The sequence below is a fragment of the Pleurodeles waltl genome, chromosome 3_1 (genome assembly GCF_031143425.1).
Source record: "Pleurodeles waltl isolate 20211129_DDA chromosome 3_1, aPleWal1.hap1.20221129, whole genome shotgun sequence".
NCBI lineage: Eukaryota > Metazoa > Chordata > Amphibia > Caudata > Salamandridae > Pleurodeles > Pleurodeles waltl.
In genome coordinates this window covers 436,298,311-436,318,811 of record NC_090440.1, presented here as the reverse complement: position 1 = coordinate 436,318,811, position 20,501 = coordinate 436,298,311, and the positions used below count along the sequence as shown (strand labels likewise).

General features: G+C 42.9%; 1 protein-coding gene across 2 annotated transcripts in view; it reads left to right on the top strand.

The window, feature by feature from the left end:
- The window catches only part of ACAN (aggrecan), a 173,801-nt gene extending 154,872 nt beyond the window's left edge, over positions 1 to 18,929 (top strand). For both annotated transcript variants that reach the window (XM_069222715.1, XM_069222714.1), the window contains 3 exons: positions 3,770 to 3,914; positions 11,170 to 11,352; positions 14,696 to 18,929. In XM_069222715.1, the coding sequence (XP_069078816.1) occupies positions 3,770 to 3,914; positions 11,170 to 11,352; positions 14,696 to 14,784 (417 nt within the window). In that variant the 3' untranslated portion in view covers positions 14,785 to 18,929. The remainder of the gene's footprint in view (positions 1 to 3,769; positions 3,915 to 11,169; positions 11,353 to 14,695) is intronic.
- Positions 18,930 to 20,501: the final 1,572 nt, after the last annotated feature.

Here is a 20,501-nt window from a genome sequence, read left to right as displayed (position 1 = left end):
CACATATGAGAAATGGGAGGGTGTCACAGAGATTATTTGCAGTAATATTAGTGAGGTGCTGCTGTACTACATGATTGAAAGCATGTCAATATCCCTGAATATTAGATGTAAAAACATGTATAATTTGGACGCGTGCACCTGTGCACTGTCAGTAATCTGGCCAATGAGGTCATGAAAGAGCTGAAATTGGATCATAAATTCAAAGCTGTTCCAAACAGGGGCCTGAGAAAGACGTTTGGCCCAGGGCCCCCAAATTCCTTAAGATTGTCCCTCATTTTGATCATCTTGGTCCTGGATATAGAATATAAATATTTTGCATGAAAAATAAATTATATATTAAGTTGCACCTACATATAAAATGGCACTCATGGCATATTTGGAACTAGATAGTATCCCACATGTACAGCCCTGGTATAAACCTACACCAGACACAGTGTATTTGATATTTCACTTTGGGAAGACACAAAGGCCCTCATTCTGACCCTGGCGGTCGGCGGAGAGACGGCGGTCGGACCGCGAACAGACCGGCGGTATTAAAAATGGCATTCTGACCGCGGCGGTCCCCGCCGCGACCGACCGCTACTTCTCCACTCCGACCGCCGCGGCGGTCATGACCGCGGGGCTGGAGTTTGCGCACTCCGGCCCGGCGGTCGTCCCAAGACCGCCAAGGGTATTATGACCCTGCCTACCGCCGCGGTTTCTTGCGGGCGGGAACCGCCGTGCGAACCATGGCGGTAAGCACTATCGGGGCCAGGGAATTCCTTCCCTGGCACTGATAGGGGTCTCCCCCACCCCCCACTACCCACCCGAGTCCTCCCCCCACACCCTCCACCCCCCTGCCACCCCCCAGAGGTGGTACGAACCCCCTCCCCACCCCCACCCCGACATGCACATACATGTACCCCGACATGCACACACCCCCAACATGCACATATACACACCCCCTACACACACATACACAACGGGGACACATACCCGCACACATACATGCCGACATGCGCACCTGCCGAACAGCACACATTACCCATAGACACAGCAGCACCCCCGCCCGCATACACGCACTCACACACCCCCTCTACACACTCACACGCACACCCCCATGCACGCCCACATCACACAACACCCCCCCACCCCCTCCCCTCACGGACGATCAACTTACCTTGTGCGTTGGTCCTCCGGGAGGCGACGGGAGCCATAGGGACGTGACCGCCAACAGAAGACCGCCAACAGAAGACCGCCACACAGAAATGTGGGTCGTAATTCTGTGGGCGGTGTTCTGCTGGCGTGGCGGTGGAGGTTGACCAGTCTCCACTTTCCCGCCGACCGCCAGTGTGGCTGCTGGCGGTTTTCCGGCGGAACGCTCCCAGCGGTCAGAATGCGCACAGCGGCACACCGCCGCGGTCGGCGGTCTTCACCGCGGCGGTAACTCAGCGGTCTTGCGAAAAGACCGCCAAGGTCAGAATGAGGGCCAAAATATTTTGTTCAAAACCGACTATTATTCCCATAAGAATCTATGAGCCTGATGTAATGTTTGACAGACGGTACTCCACCATTCAGGATGGTCATTACCTTTACTACCCTTATGGACTGCTATCTGCCAAATTTAGAGATGACAGCTAATTTAGCAGACATCTCTGTGCATTGAAAGGAACTGCCATCATGGTTATTCCTTTCAGTGTACAAAAAGTTTGGTGGATGGCCATCTTTGGTTTTGAAGGCCATTCACCAAAGGTTCACCAAACATTTTCAAAGCTTTTTTTTTTTTTTTTTAAACAAACTTCCAAAGCAGGAGTTTGTTTCTGAAAATCTGAAAAATAATGACCCGCACAATCTTGGAGTTTTTTTTCTGTCACTAAACCGAGGTTTTTCCTGGCAGTGACATACTAGAGAAAAGGCAGCAGACCGTTAACCCTAACTACGGTCTGCAAGCCTCTAGGTGTGGTAGATGAACTGAACATTTGGCAGACAAAGCACTCCATGAAGTTTGTGACAGAGTACCCTATCCACCTCTAAATCAGGCCAAATGCTTTGCTTTTGATTTGAGTGCTGCTTCACCATCTACACTTAGGTAGAATTGCATAAAACTGTGGTGAGTAAAATTGGTGCAAATTGATCTTGCAGATTTCAGCCTAGAACATGAAGAATGAAGCACCTGAGGGGTCAGATTGCATAAATCAGAGCCAGTGATGGCCATGCACATTAAGGGGCTGAATTATATTTAGGCAGATGACTGTGAGTGCACCACGGGGATGGAGTAATTTCCTGGTTCCCCATGGTGAAGAGGCCACCCACCTAATTTATAATTGACTGACAAGCAGGCAGTCATTTACGAAGGCTCTGGCTGGAACTGCCGTAACAGCGGTTCTTGTTAATGCATTTTACTGTTTGCCAACGGGCTGCTTCAGCAGTGCACAGCCCTGTAGCAAACAGTATTCTTTTTCAAAAAGAAAATCCCGAAATTAGAATTTTGTTTTGAAAAAAAAAGTAATGCTCCCCTCTGCATGGGAGGCTTCTCTCATGGCAGGGTGAAGATGATAATGGTATTACTGTTTATTACCACCAGGTTTTGCCTGGCAGTAAGGAACAGTAAAAAATGACTACGTGTCTGTCTGGCTAAATGTAGCCATTTCTCTGACTGCCCTTCCTCCCCACATCCTGTTGGAGAAGTTTGGCCACGGTGGGGACAGAATAATCTCTGCCATGGCCAAACTTAGGCCCTGATTTATACTTTTTGACGCAAACCTGCGTTAGCGCAGGTTTGCCTCAAAAAGTTTACCGCTGGCTAGCACCATTCCTGGACGCCAGCCAAGCGCAATATTTAAGGAATGACGTTAGCCAGCGGTAAGGCCCGGTTAGCGTCAAAATAAATAATGCTAACCGGGTGAGGGAGGCATAGGGGAAACAGGAGGTTGTGTGTCAAAGAATGGCACTAGTCAGGTTAGAGTCAGAAAAATGACGCTAACCTGACTTTTTTTGATGCACAACCCCCATGGACATGACTTATGTCCCCTGGGCATGGTCGTTGGGCACAGTGTCATGTAGAGGAGCCCAAGTTAGGCCCCCCATGACACTTTTAAATACAAATTAAAAATACTTACCTGTACTTACCTGGGATGGGTACCCCATCCTTAGGTGTCCTCCAGGTGTGGGAAGGGGTGGGTGGGGGTGTCCCTGGGGGCAGGGAAGGGCACCTGGGGGCTGCTTCCATGGTCTACAACCATAGAAATTAGCCCACAGGTCCCCTAATGCCTGCCCTGACCCAGGAGTTAAACAATGGTGCTAAGCAAGCTTAGCGCCATTATTTAGGGCCCTCCTCCTCCCGTGTGTGATTTTTGCACGGGAGGATAAATAAGGAGCTAAGGCCTTAGAGTCATTTTGTGCCCTGGAATGCCTACCTTGCATCTCATTGACGCAAGGTAGGCTTTCACGGTAAAAAAATGATGTAAACTCCAATATTTTGACACTAGACGGGTCTAGGGTCAAAATATAAATATGGAGTTACGTTTGTGCCAGATTTTCATAAAATAAATGATGCAAATCCAGCGCAAACAGAGTATAAATGTGCCCCTTAAGGTCTGCCCACAGTTAACTTTGGCGAGCAGACCACTATTTTGGTGGGTAGGGAACTTTGTTGCCAGTGCAACAGAGTACTCCCCCCTCCACTATATAAATCAGGCCCTAACTATTAGCAACTGAAACACCATTGAGTAATATTTGTTCGGTTGAAGGTTCTTCCTATGCTTATTTCAATGTTTGTTCTTACTTGAAGCAATATGAGAACTGGAGGCCAAACCAGCCAGATAACTTCTTTGCACATGGAGAAGATTGTGTTGTGATGATCTGGCATGAGCGTGGAGAGTGGAATGATGTCCCGTGTAACTATCACCTGCCATTCACATGCAAGAAAGGAACAGGTAAGATATCACCATGTAATCTGTGACCTGCTGCATTGCAGTGGCTTGACACTGTTATTACAAGCACATCATCTTTTCATATTATCAAGATTTCAAAATGAGTCCCTCATGATATAAGATTTGGCATCATGCAAGGAACAATGCTTGCTGGGCTGCACTGAGTGGGCAACAGCATTAAAGACCTACAAAGTCCACTGGTCATGTTTTGAGTAAAAAAATAATGATATTTGTTGAACCTCAAAATACCAGTCGACAAAGACCGACTCATGGTGTTCTGCTACCCAAGTCAAAGTGGCATATGGCTAGCCAGCCTATCACCTAAAGATATACCATAGCAAAATATTTAGCATGTTGGAACTATCTGGCAGCATCTGATGGAGCTGAGCTAGGTACCTGTTTTTGAAGTTCAGCAGCAGGCAGATTCTTCTAGAGTGTCACATGTATGCTTCTAAATATCAGTGTTCTTGTTATGTATTTGCGAATATTGTTGCCACACCCATTCGCCAGGATCTGCAAACCTCAGAGGATGATAGGCACTCATTGTAACAAGTATTGTCACTCTCCCTGGAAAAGGCAGAAACCAGATACTAGTGCAAGCTCTCTGGAATGAAATGCCCATATCCTCGTCTTTAGTCTTTGACTTTCAGGGAACAGTCAGGGCTGACACTTGTAAGATGGTATGGGGTAAAAAGTCTAGTTCAAGCAGTGCAGATATTACATTGAATAAAAAGATTGCCCATATTATGCAAACATGATCTTAACTTTAAGACATCTGAGGGCACATAGCTTACTCTGCAATATTGAATAAATATATGCCTACCACCTTCTATGGTCAACAGATTTCGCAGGAAAACCATCTTTGCAATTATACAAGAATCAAGCTAGTATTAAGCCAAGCCAAAGTATGTTTTTTTATCTACGGAACTGATGTGTCCATATCCTACTCTCTTAAAATATCATTCAAGCTAATGAATGAGTTCAATGTCACTGAGAGATACGCGTATCACTCAGTGTAGAGATGGGGAAGCTGTAATTGGTGGCATACTGTCTTATGGTGATGAATGTAGGGTGATTGATGTTTGGTCAGTCTTTGGAAGTGTCAGCACTCTGGCTCTTGCTGTGTGAGGAGGCAGTGATGGCTGATAGCGGTTGCAGATTGCAGCTGGAGTCATGTGGACTCAGTGATGGCTTCAGAGCTGCAAGTGGACACGTACATGGTACGCTTGTGGTTATCAAACAGGGTTTCTGGCCCTCTTGTATAGCTCAGGTTGGGCTACATTGGGCTACCTCCCAGGGTGACGCTGACAGTGTCACACATGGCCCTCCTATATGTAGGGTGAAAGGGCTCACAACATTGTTCAGCCACTTCGCAGTGTGCCTCTCACAGGGTCACATATCAACCAAACACCTGTGGGTTGCCTAGGCCACAACATGGCCCACTCTCAGAGTGCCTCGCTAGGGTCTCAAATCAACCTCACATTTACAATGTGCAAGGTCTCACAATGGTGAAAGAACCCATCCTTGAAATCTCTCACAGGTTCACATGTCAGCATCCTCCCTGCAGTAAATCATAGAATGGATTACTAGCATGCTCAGCTCTGGGTCAGGCTGGGCCTTATCCGTCATCTTCACCGCTGGTCTGACGTAGCAGAGCTAAATACCTCACATGCACACAAGGTCTCAGCATCTGATGTTGTAAGACATGCATGGCAGTCTACTTCTTTCTTAACAGGGCTGATCAGCATAGGTGTTCTCTACAGTCCTTGGAATTTACTCCTAACTTGGATTCTGTCACTGGCAGCACAAACCTTTAGGGTGAAGCAATGTAATGTAGTTTCAGAGAACAAAATGTCCTTCCTGAGAATGCATTTTGAATGCCATAAAGTGTACTTGGCCATACACTGAATTCCAGCAGGGGATAATAATCTAAGGGAACAATGCAGGTGGAAAGGGGATACAGCAATCTCTGACGACCATCAACTTTAGGGCCTTTGCCCACGCCCAGCAGACACAGCTGTCTGCCTATAACACTTGCATGCATCCATACACTCAGACACACACACACACCATGTACTGCGTGAGTCTAAATGGGGGGGAATTCTACGTACATTTATGAGAGATACCTCCAATAAAGTTCACATAAAGGACCAGTTTCCTACTACTAGAATTTGCTCCTACTAATCTTTATTATGTCATTGACTGGGTATAATAACAATAGTTCCGCAAGCAGTAACACTCTGAATGGTCCCCAGAACCCTAAATAGAACCCAACTCTCTCTTAGAGGGCAACATGCCATAAACACAAAGAGCAGGTGTCAGGAGACCCGTGATATATGTCTTTGCACCAGAAAACACACCAGGTCTGTCTGGACGCAAAAATGAGGAGCTGGTTGTCGCATGTACTCTGAGCAAAAGACGTTTGACCCTACTGCTGTGAATAACTGGATTATGGTATTAGCATGCTATAATGAGATCGATATAATTTCCCAAGATTTTACTTATTTTAAGTGATTTAATCTTATGCTATGGTGTGTTGTTTTGTGTGATATTATGTGCATTTTGCAAAAAGATCGTTTCCACTCACAACCAAAGTGTGAAAGGCTTGTGAATGTGACCTGCTTACAAATGGCTTCACTGTGGAGTTATTAGCATGACATCAATGGAGCCGCAAAGACATGTAAAGATACCATCCAGCCGACAAACAGTTTGGAACTTCACAACAGTCTCGCTCCCTGGAAATAATTTCCCCCTTTCCAAATACTGTCATCATCACATTTTGTTGTCCTGTTATGTGTTAACACATTCCGGTCACAGAGGGTTGCAGGAGTTAGTTTGACACCCTTAAATGCAAGGCATGCCCACACTGTGCACTACATCGCGCTGGCACATGAGCTCGAACACAGCTTGTTCACAACAAAAGCTACTCTTGCCCCTTTTGTACATTTAGATAGAAAATGTTTTCCCAAACAAATGCCTTTTAAATGCTGTTGCTAGGTTTCCTAGCTGGGAAAGAACATGCCACAGAATTTTAATATCCAGAACAGTACATTTCTCAGAAGTTTTAAACTGTGGGACATATACAGGTAATCACAAATGCTTTATTTTCTCTCGTTTGTTATTTATTAGCAGATCCGTTTTCTCGTAAGGCCCCAGAATCGTTATGTGTTCACCTCCTGTGCCAGTTACTCTGAAATGGGAACAAAGATTAGAGAAGATATACTGCAATCATCATTATATATTGATAGTTGAATTGCCTAATCCTGGCGAAATTCGTTTGTCACATATTGTGGTAAGACAGGACTGCTAAAAAGCTTTCCAGACGAGCATTAAATGTTGAGCACTTACTCCTGAGTATGTTGCTCTTCCTTTGCAACCAGGGACCGCATAACACTAACTGCCCTTGGGGTGCAACAGGTGTGTGTTTCCACATTCTGCATCTCCAGGGACTTTCATATTACAGAAGGATCAACAGGCACTTGTGCAGTGCCTTCTGTAATAACAATCACGCCAGTGTTAAACTTGCACTGGTGTGATGTTAAGGGACCATTGCAAGCTGTTAGAACTGGTGTTTCTGGTTGTCAGAGTATTCTCCCTCTAGAAGCAGGAACAACCACTTCTAGTCAGGGTAGGTCAGTTACACAACCTAAATTAACCTGTGCTCACCCTCTGGTAGTTTGGCACAGCACAGTCAGGCTTAACTTAAGACGCAAGGTGTAAACTATTTGTGCAACACACACACACATCAACACAATGAAAACACCACAAAAAAGGTACTCCACACAGTGGTAGAAAAATAGATGTTATCTTTAGGAGCAAAAAAAAGACCAAAACGGCAAAAATCCAATAAGTAGAAGCAGAAGTATGAATTTTTGAAGAATAAACCAAAAAGCAGTGCTTAGAAGTCAATAGCACTAAAAGGTCACTTGAGGTAAATCCAAAGTTCAGGCCGATTGCGATGGAGGGCGGCTGGCCATCGGACCCACGCAGGGCCCGCTGAAAAAGTACCTTGGACGAAAGAAGCGTCAACGTCGAGGACTTGATGCACAAAGTAGAGCAGGAGATGCGTCAATGTTGATCGAGGAGACGTGGGTGATGCGTCAGTTCCAAGCTGCACAGCGTCAAGGCTGCATCGAGGACCAGGTAGTGTTTGGCATTAAGGCAAAGTATCCTTATCAAACCGCTGAGTTGGAGAGATGCGTCTGAGCCGGTCACACAATGTAGGACATGCATTGGAATCTGTGGACTATGTGCTGTGCAGTCGGCATTGTGGTATCCGTGGCTCAGGCAGCAGTTCTGACTGGTGCAACATCCATCATCAATGTGTTGGTTTTCTTGAGTTGCAGCACAGATACTCACTTCCAAGGGCCAAAGACTGAATTAGCACCATTTGGCAGGGCAGGTCTAAAAGCAGACCAAGTCCAGATGCTAGTTACCGGTTGCAGGCAGTCTTTGATGTCCCTGAGAGTGCAGGAGAACAGGGGGCAAGCCAACATGCCCTTGGAGTCACTCTGGGTTCAGTCCAGTCCGTCCTCAGCAGTGCAGAGATCAGCAGGTTAACTCATCAAAGAGAGAGCAGTCCTTCTTGAAAAGCAATCCAGCAGAGTGGCACTCCTTGTAGCACAGTAGCCCTTACTTCTGGCAGAGTTCTTCACAGATCCAGAAGTGTACTGAATGGCTAGGGTCAGAGACCCAGTTGTTATACCCAAATGTGCCTTTGAAGTGGGGGGGGGTGACTTCAAAGAAGGGTCTTTGAAGTGTGCAGAGGTCATTTCTTCCTAGCCCTGGATCCAGGCTATCAGTAGGGGGTAATCAGCTCTCTGTGTGGGGACAGGCACCTTCTAATGAAGTGTATATGTCTGCTTCCACTCCACCCTGCCTGCCAAGGAAGAGCCATCAGAATGCAGATGAGTGCTCACACACACCTAACCTTCCTGTGTTTGTCGCTGTCTAGATGGAATGCACAAAGTGTAGCTGTCACCCACCACAGATGTGTATTTAGGACAGGCTGCAGGCTCACAGAGCTATAAGAGCAGAGAAATGGCCACTTTCTAAAAGTAAAAAGAACAGATGATGGACAGAAGGCTGAACAATGCAAACATTCACCCCAAGTCACAAAGATCCGGGTTTAATCAATCGGTTTTTTGCTCATCACGCCACCCTAGGTTTGACCCAGCCACATGGGAATCAGTCTTGACCCTGTTCCCCAAAGGGAACAGTCCTGCCCGAACTGCCAAGCCAGGTCCTCCCTGGACTGGAAACAAGCATCCTAAGACCGGTTTCAAGGTATCACCCTTCATCAGCCAGGCTAGCTAGAATCCAGTGGTGCAGTGAGTTTTTTCATTTGTTGCCCAAGTGGGAAGGTTATGCCCAGACGTGGGTCCCGTGTTTGATATACCACCAGATTCAAGCTAGCCTGGCTGATGAAGGGTGATTCCTTAGCACCATAGTGGGTCATTTTATAAGCATGGCGCAGGGATGGTGTTGGAGAATAGCGTTAGCCGGCGTTAAAAAAAATGACCAGTTGTGCGCCATTTTTCATAAATATGGGCCTTAGAAAATTGACAAAGTGATGCCTGTGGTATTATAATTCTCTGTGACATATGCCAATATACTTAAAGTCCTCTTGCTAATAGGAACTCAAAAATGTCCTCGGTCGTACGCTGATAACTCTTGCTAAAATGGAAAAGATAATCCACCAGCAAGATGGACTGTGCGTTGACGTTTTGGTCTCACACAGAGGAAATCCAAAAGACCATCTCTAGGTCTGTAATATTTGTGTGTCCTTGGAGAAAGACACCGTTCACTATTAATTGGGCCAACCTCATGAATGTGCAAAGCGACTAGCTGTTTACAGGAAGGAAGTCCAAATATATGGAGTGCCACTCTGTTTTAAGGCATTAGTGTACAATTAGTTGTAGCTTATTGAGGTAATATAATCCTCTTATCAAACATAACCACCAGCCAAGCTCTGTAAGTTTCTTGGCGATGATTTGAATAGTGGCTATTGTGCATCTTGGATAGAAGCTCAAGGGACTGGCGAGTTGCAAGCTTCAGCCTGCACCTTGTGTACCTATTAAAATAGGTTTCAGGTCACAGTCCACGGTAGTGTGCCCCAGTTAATATGGGTCCTGGTTTGCACTGTACCATCTGCCCACATACCAATGTGTATGCAGCATGACTTGCAAGCACCAACTCTGCAGTTTAGCAAGAAAACAATGAGGCAATGGCACTTGATGCCAAACTGCAGTGCAAAAACAACAGCCACGCCCTTCTTTTCAGGTTGGTGGGAGACGAGGGAACAAACCTACACACAGAGTCGAGACAGAGCCGAGGCACATTAGACAGGGCACGTGCATGGGAACATGTGGTCGACTGCCTAAAAAGTCGTGAGGTGCAAACCCCACCTGGCTCACCAGAGCACAACGACGAATCAGGCAGAGAATAGCCACAGCTGACCTTCGTTGTTAATAAATTGAGGTTAGGAAGCGCCCAGACTAAGCACAATAAAGACAAGGCACAGACCTGACGCAGCCGTACGAACAATCACTACACAGCAAAAGAAGGGTGTGACGTGTGTGGGGGGGGGGGTATTGTTTAGGCCTGATGGGCCCAGATGCTATAGAGTAAAAATCAATTCGCTACCTTGAAATTGACAATTACAGTTACAATGCAGAAACTAGCCAATTGAATTGTGATGGATCCAAAATGATGCAATGCTACTGGGCCCAGGAGGCTTACATATGTATAATTTAAAGATGCAATAAAAGTTTTTTTTGTATGCAAAATAATTTTAAATGAATCTTCATGTGATGCACTATAGCTGTATGTAAATGTGTGTATGAGTAACTTTACCAGTACCTGAAGGTAATACATTATGGTCCGACCCACAATATGTTGCCACTCAAGACTGTTCCTGGCTGCCAGATTGTGAATGTTAATGGTTTGCCCTCAAGCCCGTGACAGTTTTAAACTCTAGCTCTCAGATGCGCCAAGACTTTAATGAGAGGACCAATGGCTTTTGGTGTTTTTCAGGTAGGTAGTGAATGATGCCGGGTGTAGAAGTGGGCGTTTTCAGTGGTGGGTTTGGGTAGCACCAGTATAGAAAGCGGGAGGCTCCCTGCTAAGTAAAACTTTGGTCACTTATTTCCAAATTAAGAACTGTTCAATATGAACCAGATTTACTTCTTGAATAGGCATGCTCATTATTTATTCATTACATATGTTAATATGTTTTCTTTACTTGCATGTCCGCCAGTTGCCTGTGGTGACCCACCCAGTGTAGACAATGCCAGGACATATGGGAAGAAGAAGGATCGTTATGAAATAAACTCTCTGGTGCGGTACGAGTGTCACCAAGGCTACTTACAACGCCACATCCCAACAATCCGGTGTCAAGCAAGCGGAAACTGGGAAGAGCCCAGGATAGCCTGCATAGATCGTATGTAACAATTTCATTATTTTCTATCTAATTCTATTTCTTTAACTCAAACAGAATGCTGTAAGTTCATCTTACACCTTATATATGCATTTCTACAAATTTATATTTACAAATTCTAATTACAAATCAAATGAAATCAGAATAATTGCAAATTAAAAGTGTATAAAAGAGTACTGCTGGAAAATGGATAGGGTCCAATCAATCTCCAGGACCTTTGAATACAAACCCGACAGTCTGAACTCTTTAGGAGTCCGGCATAGATTTTTTAACCGGCTATATCTCACTTAGCGAAACATTTCTAAGCAAGATGGCTGTGATGTTTTGGCTCAGCTATATCCACATAAAATGACCTTTATGCATATGTATGGAGAAGATTTTATGGGGCTAATGTCGCCACACCTTCTATGTTCACAGATCTATACATCCAAAATAGACTGGCATGCTCTACTAAAGAAATAAATTCTTTACTTGATGGAGTCGTTCATGTCCCTCTTCCTCGGTTTAATGGTAGATAGACTGGTCTTTAGGAAGTATTCTTAAAACCCCCTACCAACACTAGGTGGCATGGTTCATCATAACGCGCTCCTTTGCTTTTACCAGCTGGTGCTAGGCAAACTCATTGCTCTTAATCAGAGCAAATTTTCGGGATGTGAGAAGGGTCGTAAAGGATGAAAACGATATTAAGAAAGGGACAGACTTGAGATTTTTATTGAGTGTTGAAGGTCAGCCCGGTTTGATGCATGATTAAAAACATAAGGAAAGAGGGGTATCTCTCACATCCAAGTCTGCATGTTTCTGTCCTAACAAAGGTATTCCTAACTAGGCATTTTACAGGTCCTATGTGACCTTTCCCTAATACATGCAATATCCTAATAGACTTATCTAAGTGGTGTAGGAACAGTGAAAGAATGCCCTAACTGTCAGCTCCCTTCTATTGTTTAGCAATTATCCTAAACCTTAGTAGCCTCGAGTTAAAGGTGACAGGGTGACGGGTACTGCCCCTTCTCCCCGCAAACTCACTGCAATAGGGTATAGGCTCTCTCTCATTCAGTTTCTCCTGTTGTTTGCACCTATTCCATCCTTCAGCTGGTAAACTACGCTTCTACGGTTTAGGATAATTTCCAGACCATATGAAGAAGCACTATTTGTGTCAATCAGATGAAAGTTTTGCTGTATAGTTCAAGGATACGCTAGTGGATGTTTCCTAGACAATTAGATGCAGATTTTCAGAACAACTGGAAAAATGTTTTGGGACAACATGATCTGATGTATAATTTCAAGGCAACGTGAATATTGCAGATGCTGTCCTATAGGTATTTGAAGGACAATCAGGTAGGCAATTTGCTCTATGTGGTGCACATTGTTGGGACACTTTGGGTATTAACAGAAGTGTACTTTAAAAGCAGTCTCGTGAATGTTCTGACTAAACATGGTGACTGTTTTAAGGCCATTTGATGCACGTTTTAGGGAGAGTTGTGATGAATATTTTACTGGCAACGTGGTGTGTTTTTTGGAGGCACCATGAATATAATTTGTGGTAAATTATCACGGGATGAGCCGATGTGGGAAGTAGTCCTCTACCGAAAAAGGGAGGTAGGTGGGGTTTTAAGGTGTTGTGAAAAAGTATGCTTGAGCAGCTCATCGTTGGAGGGAACATTTCCATAGTTTGGAGGCATAAATAAAGACGTTCCTACTGGCTCTTATGTTGGGTTTGGCATATGACTGAGAAGGAGGAGGTGAAAAGTCATCCTGTTGAAAACAGAGAGTACCTGGAGATGTTTTCACTGAGGTAGGCAGGTTGAGCGTCTACCAGGCATATCTGCATTAGTAAGAACATTTTCTGCAGGAATGTTCCAGTGCTTAGCCTAATGCCTAGCTTAGATGCAGCATTGTGCACCTTTTGGCACGGCCCATTTACTTATTAGAGAGGACAGAGTAGCCAAAGTGGAGTTTTGAATTAACCAGCGAGCCATGGATAAGTATGTGTAGAAATGGCTCAATATAAGGCAAGGTCTTGGTCAAGGAGCCATTTGGGTGGATATGCTGAGGTCATTTTCCAGCTGGAAACAGTTCTTGATATATGATGTGAGAGAGGTAAGATTGGTGGTAAATGTCATAGCTGAAATCTTGTGCTTGAAAGTGGAGTATGTGACACAGCCTGTGCTCTTTTCAGTGAAGTGGAGGCAGCTGGTCATGTTTACTAAGTTGCGGCCGGTGGCTAATAACGATGATTAATACAACAGGGGGTCAATACTACTTTGTACAAAGGTTATATTTAATATTCATTTTGTACATTTGGAGGGTCATTAACAACCATTTGAATACAATTTGCAAAAATGTGTTTGTATTAAAAAAAATGAGGGTGTAAAAAAAAAGAATACTTTCTGGTTAGTTGTGCTTCTAATTATTTTATTATCCTGTCTGGTTGAATCCTTAACGAAAACAGAGCTCTTGACTCTAACACAGGGAACTTTTCACCAAACCTGTGAACATATGAGAATTATACCTCTATGCAAGAAATAAGGTCTTTCTGCTAGAATGGTAAAAAGAAACTGAACGACCCATCTGATTGATGCAGGTTCGAAAAGAGTTTTTAAATAGTTCATAATTCTATCTTATGTTATGTTAAGGATCTCCGAGGCATATTTACAAGTACCTCTTTCTCCTACCCTAACGTCATTTTTTTATGCTAAGGCGGCGTTAAGGAGGCCTTTTCCCCACACCAGATTTGCAAAGTAGCACAATCAAGCATTGCACCACTTTTTACCCCCTTTGCGTCACATTATGCCTGTGCCAGGCATAATGTATTCAAGGGGTGCATTCCCTCATTACGAGGCCCAGACAAATGGGGCAGTAAAATTCACGAGATTTCACTGCACCATTTTTCCGTCATTTTTAACGCCTGCCCAAGGCAAGTATTAAAGTGACACTCCCATTGTCTCCAATGGGCCTTCCCACGCATTGCTGGACTAGCGACATAATTTTTTGGTGCTAGTCGACAAATGCGCCATAATAGCATCAAAAATATTGACACTGCTAACGTGAACCATGGTGTGCTATATTGTGGATACGGCGCTACCATGGTGACGTTAGGGGGGCCCAAGGGCAGGCAAGAAAAGTGGTGCATCAAAGTTAATGTGCCATTTTCTTGTACATATGCCCCTCTGTTTGATAACAATATCTTCGTTGCCAGAGTGGCATAACAACTTCTGAGATCGTTGGCTACAGAAGGTTAGAATAACTTCATGGCTTTGGAAGCCAATCATGTTTTTAACCACTGACCCGATTAAGATATCTGAAAATGTGAAATATCTTTCTTTCTCCATTCTCCCCATGTCCACAGCTTCCACATACAGGCGCAGACTACACAAGAGAAGCCCCAGGAGTCGGTCGAGAAACGTAGTCCCAGCTTCACAGAAACACGGCCATTAGAGTAAACAAAAAGATATATTGTAAAGAACATTTATATTAACAAAGTCAATTTGTTTTTGTTTTGTTTTTGTCATGTAAGGAGTTTATGTTAAAGAAAACCCAATTTGTATATATATAAGAACACAAGAATGCACCAAAGCAAATTAGGTTTCAGCATTTTTTACTGCCCTGGAAAAAATGTCTTTGTGCAGCCTCATGCCATGCCATTACCAAGAGGGGAGGGGATGTGAACCCGGAAAGAAAGAAGAAAACTACGGGAACAAAATGAAGATTTATTTGTCCTTCATATTAGACAAGAATAATGTGATTGTTTTATTTAAACTCAGAGCTGGCCAGAAATGCATTAAAAGAACGCTAACAACTTAACACAAGTCAGCGGCATATTGTACGTCAAGGACACTAGACAATGACTTGCGAAATGTTGCTATGACTGTATCTCAGATGAGGAGTGGGTGGTGGGAAAGAGAGCAGGCCTTGTCCTCACTTCTGATTCTCTACTTCTTTGATTCATTCAAAGTGGTAGAAAATTTGTGGTCACGGATTTCCTCCACAAAAGCAGTAGTTGTCCTGTGTGTAAGAGTAATTCCCTTCTGTTTAAAATGTCAAACAATAGGGGGTGCTATTCACTTAACAATCTGTAAAGTGAATTCGACTTAAAACTAAGATGCTACATATTGATGTAATCGACCCATTCTGCATCGTTAAATCATGTAGGTGATCTCTCCAGAAATGAATTTTCCATACTGTACTCTAAATTCCTTTTGACCAGCCTCAAATATTTTCTGTGGGATCTTCTGACTGCTTATGGGTCTTTGGACGCTGGAGAACGTATAACTAGCAGACTAAACGAGAGGAAATTCTACTGGATATAAAATACTGGTTTAAAAGCATACCAGTTTAAAGATGTAATTGCAATTCTCTCCTTAAAAGTTCACTAGAAGCCCACATAACGCCCCCCTGCAGCTAGATTCAGGTAATTTGTAATACCTCCCCAGGTAGTTTTTGTATCATTTATTTTGGTGCTTTGATTTTAAAGTTATGAGCTTCATAAAACCGGATTCCGTTGAAAAGACTTGTCTACATTTGTCAGGCATACAGGCGTTGTGCCCTGCGCTCATTATATGTGACAGCATTGTCAGGTGAGTTTCTGTCAGAGCACACACGACAAATTGGATGAATAGGTGAACCTTCCTTATGCTTTGTGACCAACATAGTGCGGGGAATCAGGTACAGCCCCCTGCATTTTTTATACAAAAACCATGCAAAACTGCCTATTGAAAGGCACCAGAAGGAAATTAAATCATTAAACCTCTAGCCGCCTTTATGTAATGAGGTGATAAAAATTAAGCTTCTAAGTGGCACACAACATAAGTTGAATTTCTCTGAGGGAGTCTAGCAATAGATGACATTATTATCTATATAAATGGTATACTTATGTACTAATGTTAAGAGAACCATTGGGCAGGCAGGTACTGGTTCTCTGGACGTTTTCTATAAACGAACTATGTAAACGCGGGAAATTAGATTAGGGGATTTTCTACGTTTCCAGCATATCCAGCTGCAGCGTCATCTCTGTGGACTTTCAAGTTGTCACCTTTTATCGAAGTGGAGGAGTGAACTTCTCCCTCAGAGCTGCTCTTCGAGAATAGTGCACTTCATGACGTTTATATGCTTCTAGTTAGATTCTAACTAATTCATTTTAAAACAGTTTTATTTCTGAAATCGACAGTTTACTAATTAATGAAAATATATTATGTATTATGGGGAATAGAAGGAGTTCTTAACATCTGCTGCTGTTCAACTCGGTTGGAACACTACATTTTTACAATCTATAACATAGCCATCTCAAACTAAAATTTGGAATTTGCATTAGGGATAATCTGGACTCTAGCATCCACAAACTTTGAACGACCCAGCTACATCATTCCCATCACCAAGAACTGATTCGCCTATGGAATACCCACTTATACTGTGTAATGTAAAATGTAAAAAAAATAGGCACCCCCCCAGAATGCCTATCCCATTATTGCCTAATTTATACCATCTTTAGTGCAGTCTACCTACCACATAAAATTTGCTTCATAATCAAGGAGCTCAAAATGTGAGCAGAACACCCTAATTGATGTGAATGAAATACATCTAGATGGATGAGGGCTCACCCATCAAGACTAAACACTCACTCCCTAGTGGTCAAAATATAGTTAAAAATGTTAAGTAACATTTGCAATTCAGACAGACAAAATCCAAAATGTAAGTTGGTCTTCTCATACTATCACATATTTCATAGCTACACAGTTTGGGTCGGGTCAGCCTGTAGATTCAGTCATATTGGCGGTGATTACTGGTGGTGTCTAATCTTATCACCCAACTTCACTCTCAACTACACATTGTCAAAATATTCCAATTACCAATAGTTCACATATAAGGGACTTCACCGACTAGAATTTGGTGCTAAAATTAGAAAATATAGCAAAGTGCTAGAGATTGAGCGAGAAACCATAACAATGATGTTGTGATTGTTAAATGAAACTATGTGGAGAGTATTTCTATCAAACTCCACACGCACTCTTTCTGTTAAGTTCCCTAGGTTAATTGTTGTCACGATGATTTCACAATCAGATCTCTTTATCATCTGTCAGCAAGTAAATTGAACTTGAGTTAACAATACTACACTTCAATGCATCCTTGCCTTGGAGAACTAATAGCACCAGTCATGGCTTTCCATGGTTGTCTATTCATGGTGTAGAGCATTTAAAAGCTTAACAGGGTAGCTCTTACTGATGGTCAAGCAGCAGAAATCGTGAAAAGTCTACATGCAGCCATGGTGACAACAGGAAACCAAGTAAGTCTGCAGGGCACAGTTTCAGGTACTATCTGGGCTGCACGAGCATTTATTCTTCCTTGCACCTAGTCTACACACTGAAAGTGATTAGAAAAAAAGAACAACAGAATAAGAAATAATTTGTCATTGTCAAGAATCAGTGACGTTGTAAAAAAATGTACATAAGAAAAAATTGTGAAGATGAAAGATCACATGTCTGATTAGGCCAAAATGTTTAACTTTAAAAGTAAAGCACCAAATTTCCTGAGAAATAAAAAGTGAATAAAATCTGAGGCTAGCAAGATTGTTTCACCCTTATTGACATAGAAAAGTTGTCACACCATTGTTGCAGGAGTACTACAACAGTGTCATGTGCGTTTGTTTATTTCTTGTACCACGTTCACTATATAAATGTCACATAACAAAATTTATCACGACTAATATCTTTATTAAAGTGTGTTGCGCCTCGAACTGCAGAGATGCTGATGCTTAATAGATGTCGCATTTGTGCATGACATTGAAACTCAGCAAATTAGCACAATGCAATCATGTGCCACAAATTTCATGAATGTTACAAGCATGACAAATTAGTGATGAGATTATATCTGACATTAACCCTTTGTGTAAGATAGCTTCATTGTTTTGGGAACTAACCCAGGGAGTAGCATTAAAACAATTTCGATACTGCCACAAAGTGAGAAGACCCATTGTCACAATGTGAGAAGAACTATTGCCACAATGTGAGAAGATATATTGCCACAATGTGAGAAGACCTATTGCCACAATGTGAGAAGACCTATTGCCACAAAAAGACCTAAACGTGGTTGAAAATTCCTGCTGACCTACGGGACAGGGTTGAAGCGTGTGGGAGATGAGAAAGGAACAAAGGCAATTTCTGTTTGCCCTACGTATCCAGTTGCAGCATCATCTCTCTGGACTTTCAAGTTGTCACCTTTTATTGAAGCGGAGGGGTGAAGTTCTCCCTCAGAGCCGCTCTTCGGGACCGTGCAGTGCATGATGTTTCCGATCACCTATTTATATTTTGAGAGATTGTTATTAATTTTTAAAACATGGCTTACTAATTTGTTTTCTTTTTATTTAAATGAGATTGCAATAGCCTCCCGGACGTGTGAAGAATCCTCTGTGTGTGATGTCATGTACAACGTTTTCCTACACCCACAGTTGGTACAAATGTGTATTTTTTTTGTAAAAAACAAACAAAACATATTTTCAATCTTCTGAGTGGAAAGATGACAGAGAAAACAAATGTTTCTGACAACAAAATCATTGTGAAACGTGTAAAATAAAACGTGAACCTGTAGTATTTTTTTGACTTTTATTGCATGTTGTGTGTCTGTTAACATGTCTATCCACGTGTGTGCACAATTTTCTTTTCTTGTTGACCAGCATATTGATTTAATTTGTCTTTTTTTTAACAAGGGAAATTATTTAATCCCCAAATACGTAGAGCTAGGCGTGCCTACTTTTGAGGTAAATTCCACTGTCGGTGACAAAGTTATTCCAAGGCATTGTGTACTCCATGGGCAGAAACAGTACTAATCTGCACTGCAGAAATGTATGCACATTTCTTGCTTCCCCGCATTTTAAGGGTCGAGCCTGCGTTGCATGCGCTCGCGCATGCGTATCGCAGAGAGACGCTTTGGGGTTTAGAAAAGGGCTCGGAGCCCTGTCGACGTCACGTCAGGGTTTTTCATTGGTTCGTGGGCTTGCCTAATAAAATCTGCTTGCTTTCATTAGTCGAAGGCATGCATACGTCATGCCTTTTCCGGTGGCTAGCCCTCCTCGAGCGCATCGACCAAGTACAGAAAACATGCGAGGCTCGCTGTTTTCTGTCCGGCTCGTGGACTACTTTTCCTCTAATTTACTAGAGCGATTTTGCTTGGCAGAAGTCGAGCGCTTTACATAGTTAATTGCACTTTTTTGGGTTACGTACATAAATACACTTTTGCCGATAGGTGAAAAGTCGGGTTAGGAGTTTACAGCGCTATCAGCTCTAACATGAGCAAACGCGAGACCGTTGCATTGCAAATGCTTGTTTTAATAGTTCACACATTTCTGCAAATTTTCCACAGATGTTTTAGCTCTGCCTGAATTTCCAGTTAGATAGAAACTTCAGAAAGGACAAAGAAATGACTGAGACCAAAGACGCTGGGTTGGTATCCATTAACACAGGCTACAACAGTAGGTGCTTAGTGAGATATTTATTAGTTTTAATAATTTAATCGTTCAGTGGCTGAGTTGTAGGCTGCAGTGAATGCGTAGGCATCTGTGTAGTACTCAGTTGCTCACTGACTTCAAACTCCTACAACTGAATGCAGTTAGAACGTGTTCTTTGCTAGGTGTAGATAATATTTAAATGGAGACTATGCATGGAAATGTGCATGTGGGTGTAGATACCCCAGCATCAGGACACGGAAATGCTGCTAAAAGATGTGTGCATAGCAAGATATATGAAGGAAGCTGAGACCTTGACAATAGGACTCAGAAATGTAATCTAAAGAAAAATATGTGATGGATAGAGACCCTCCGTATTTCAGTTAGCGCCTTTGCTAAGCAGCATTTGGTGTACTACTATTCTTTTTATTGTTGTCACTGGCCTAAAGAACATTAAGACTATTTATTACTGTTGTTTGAGCAAATTTTCCTTTAAAAATGTCAAGATATTTCTGGAGATTTTAACATTTATTCCTCAGATCGAGACTCTACCTACGAGACTCATAGGCCCTGATTTATACTTTTTTTGCACCGCATTAGCGTAATTTTTTTACGCAAAAGCAGCGCAAACTTACAAAATACAATTGTAATTTGTAAGTTTGCACCGCTTTTGCGTAAAAAAATGATGCTTTGCAAAAAAAGTATAAATCAGGGCCTTAGC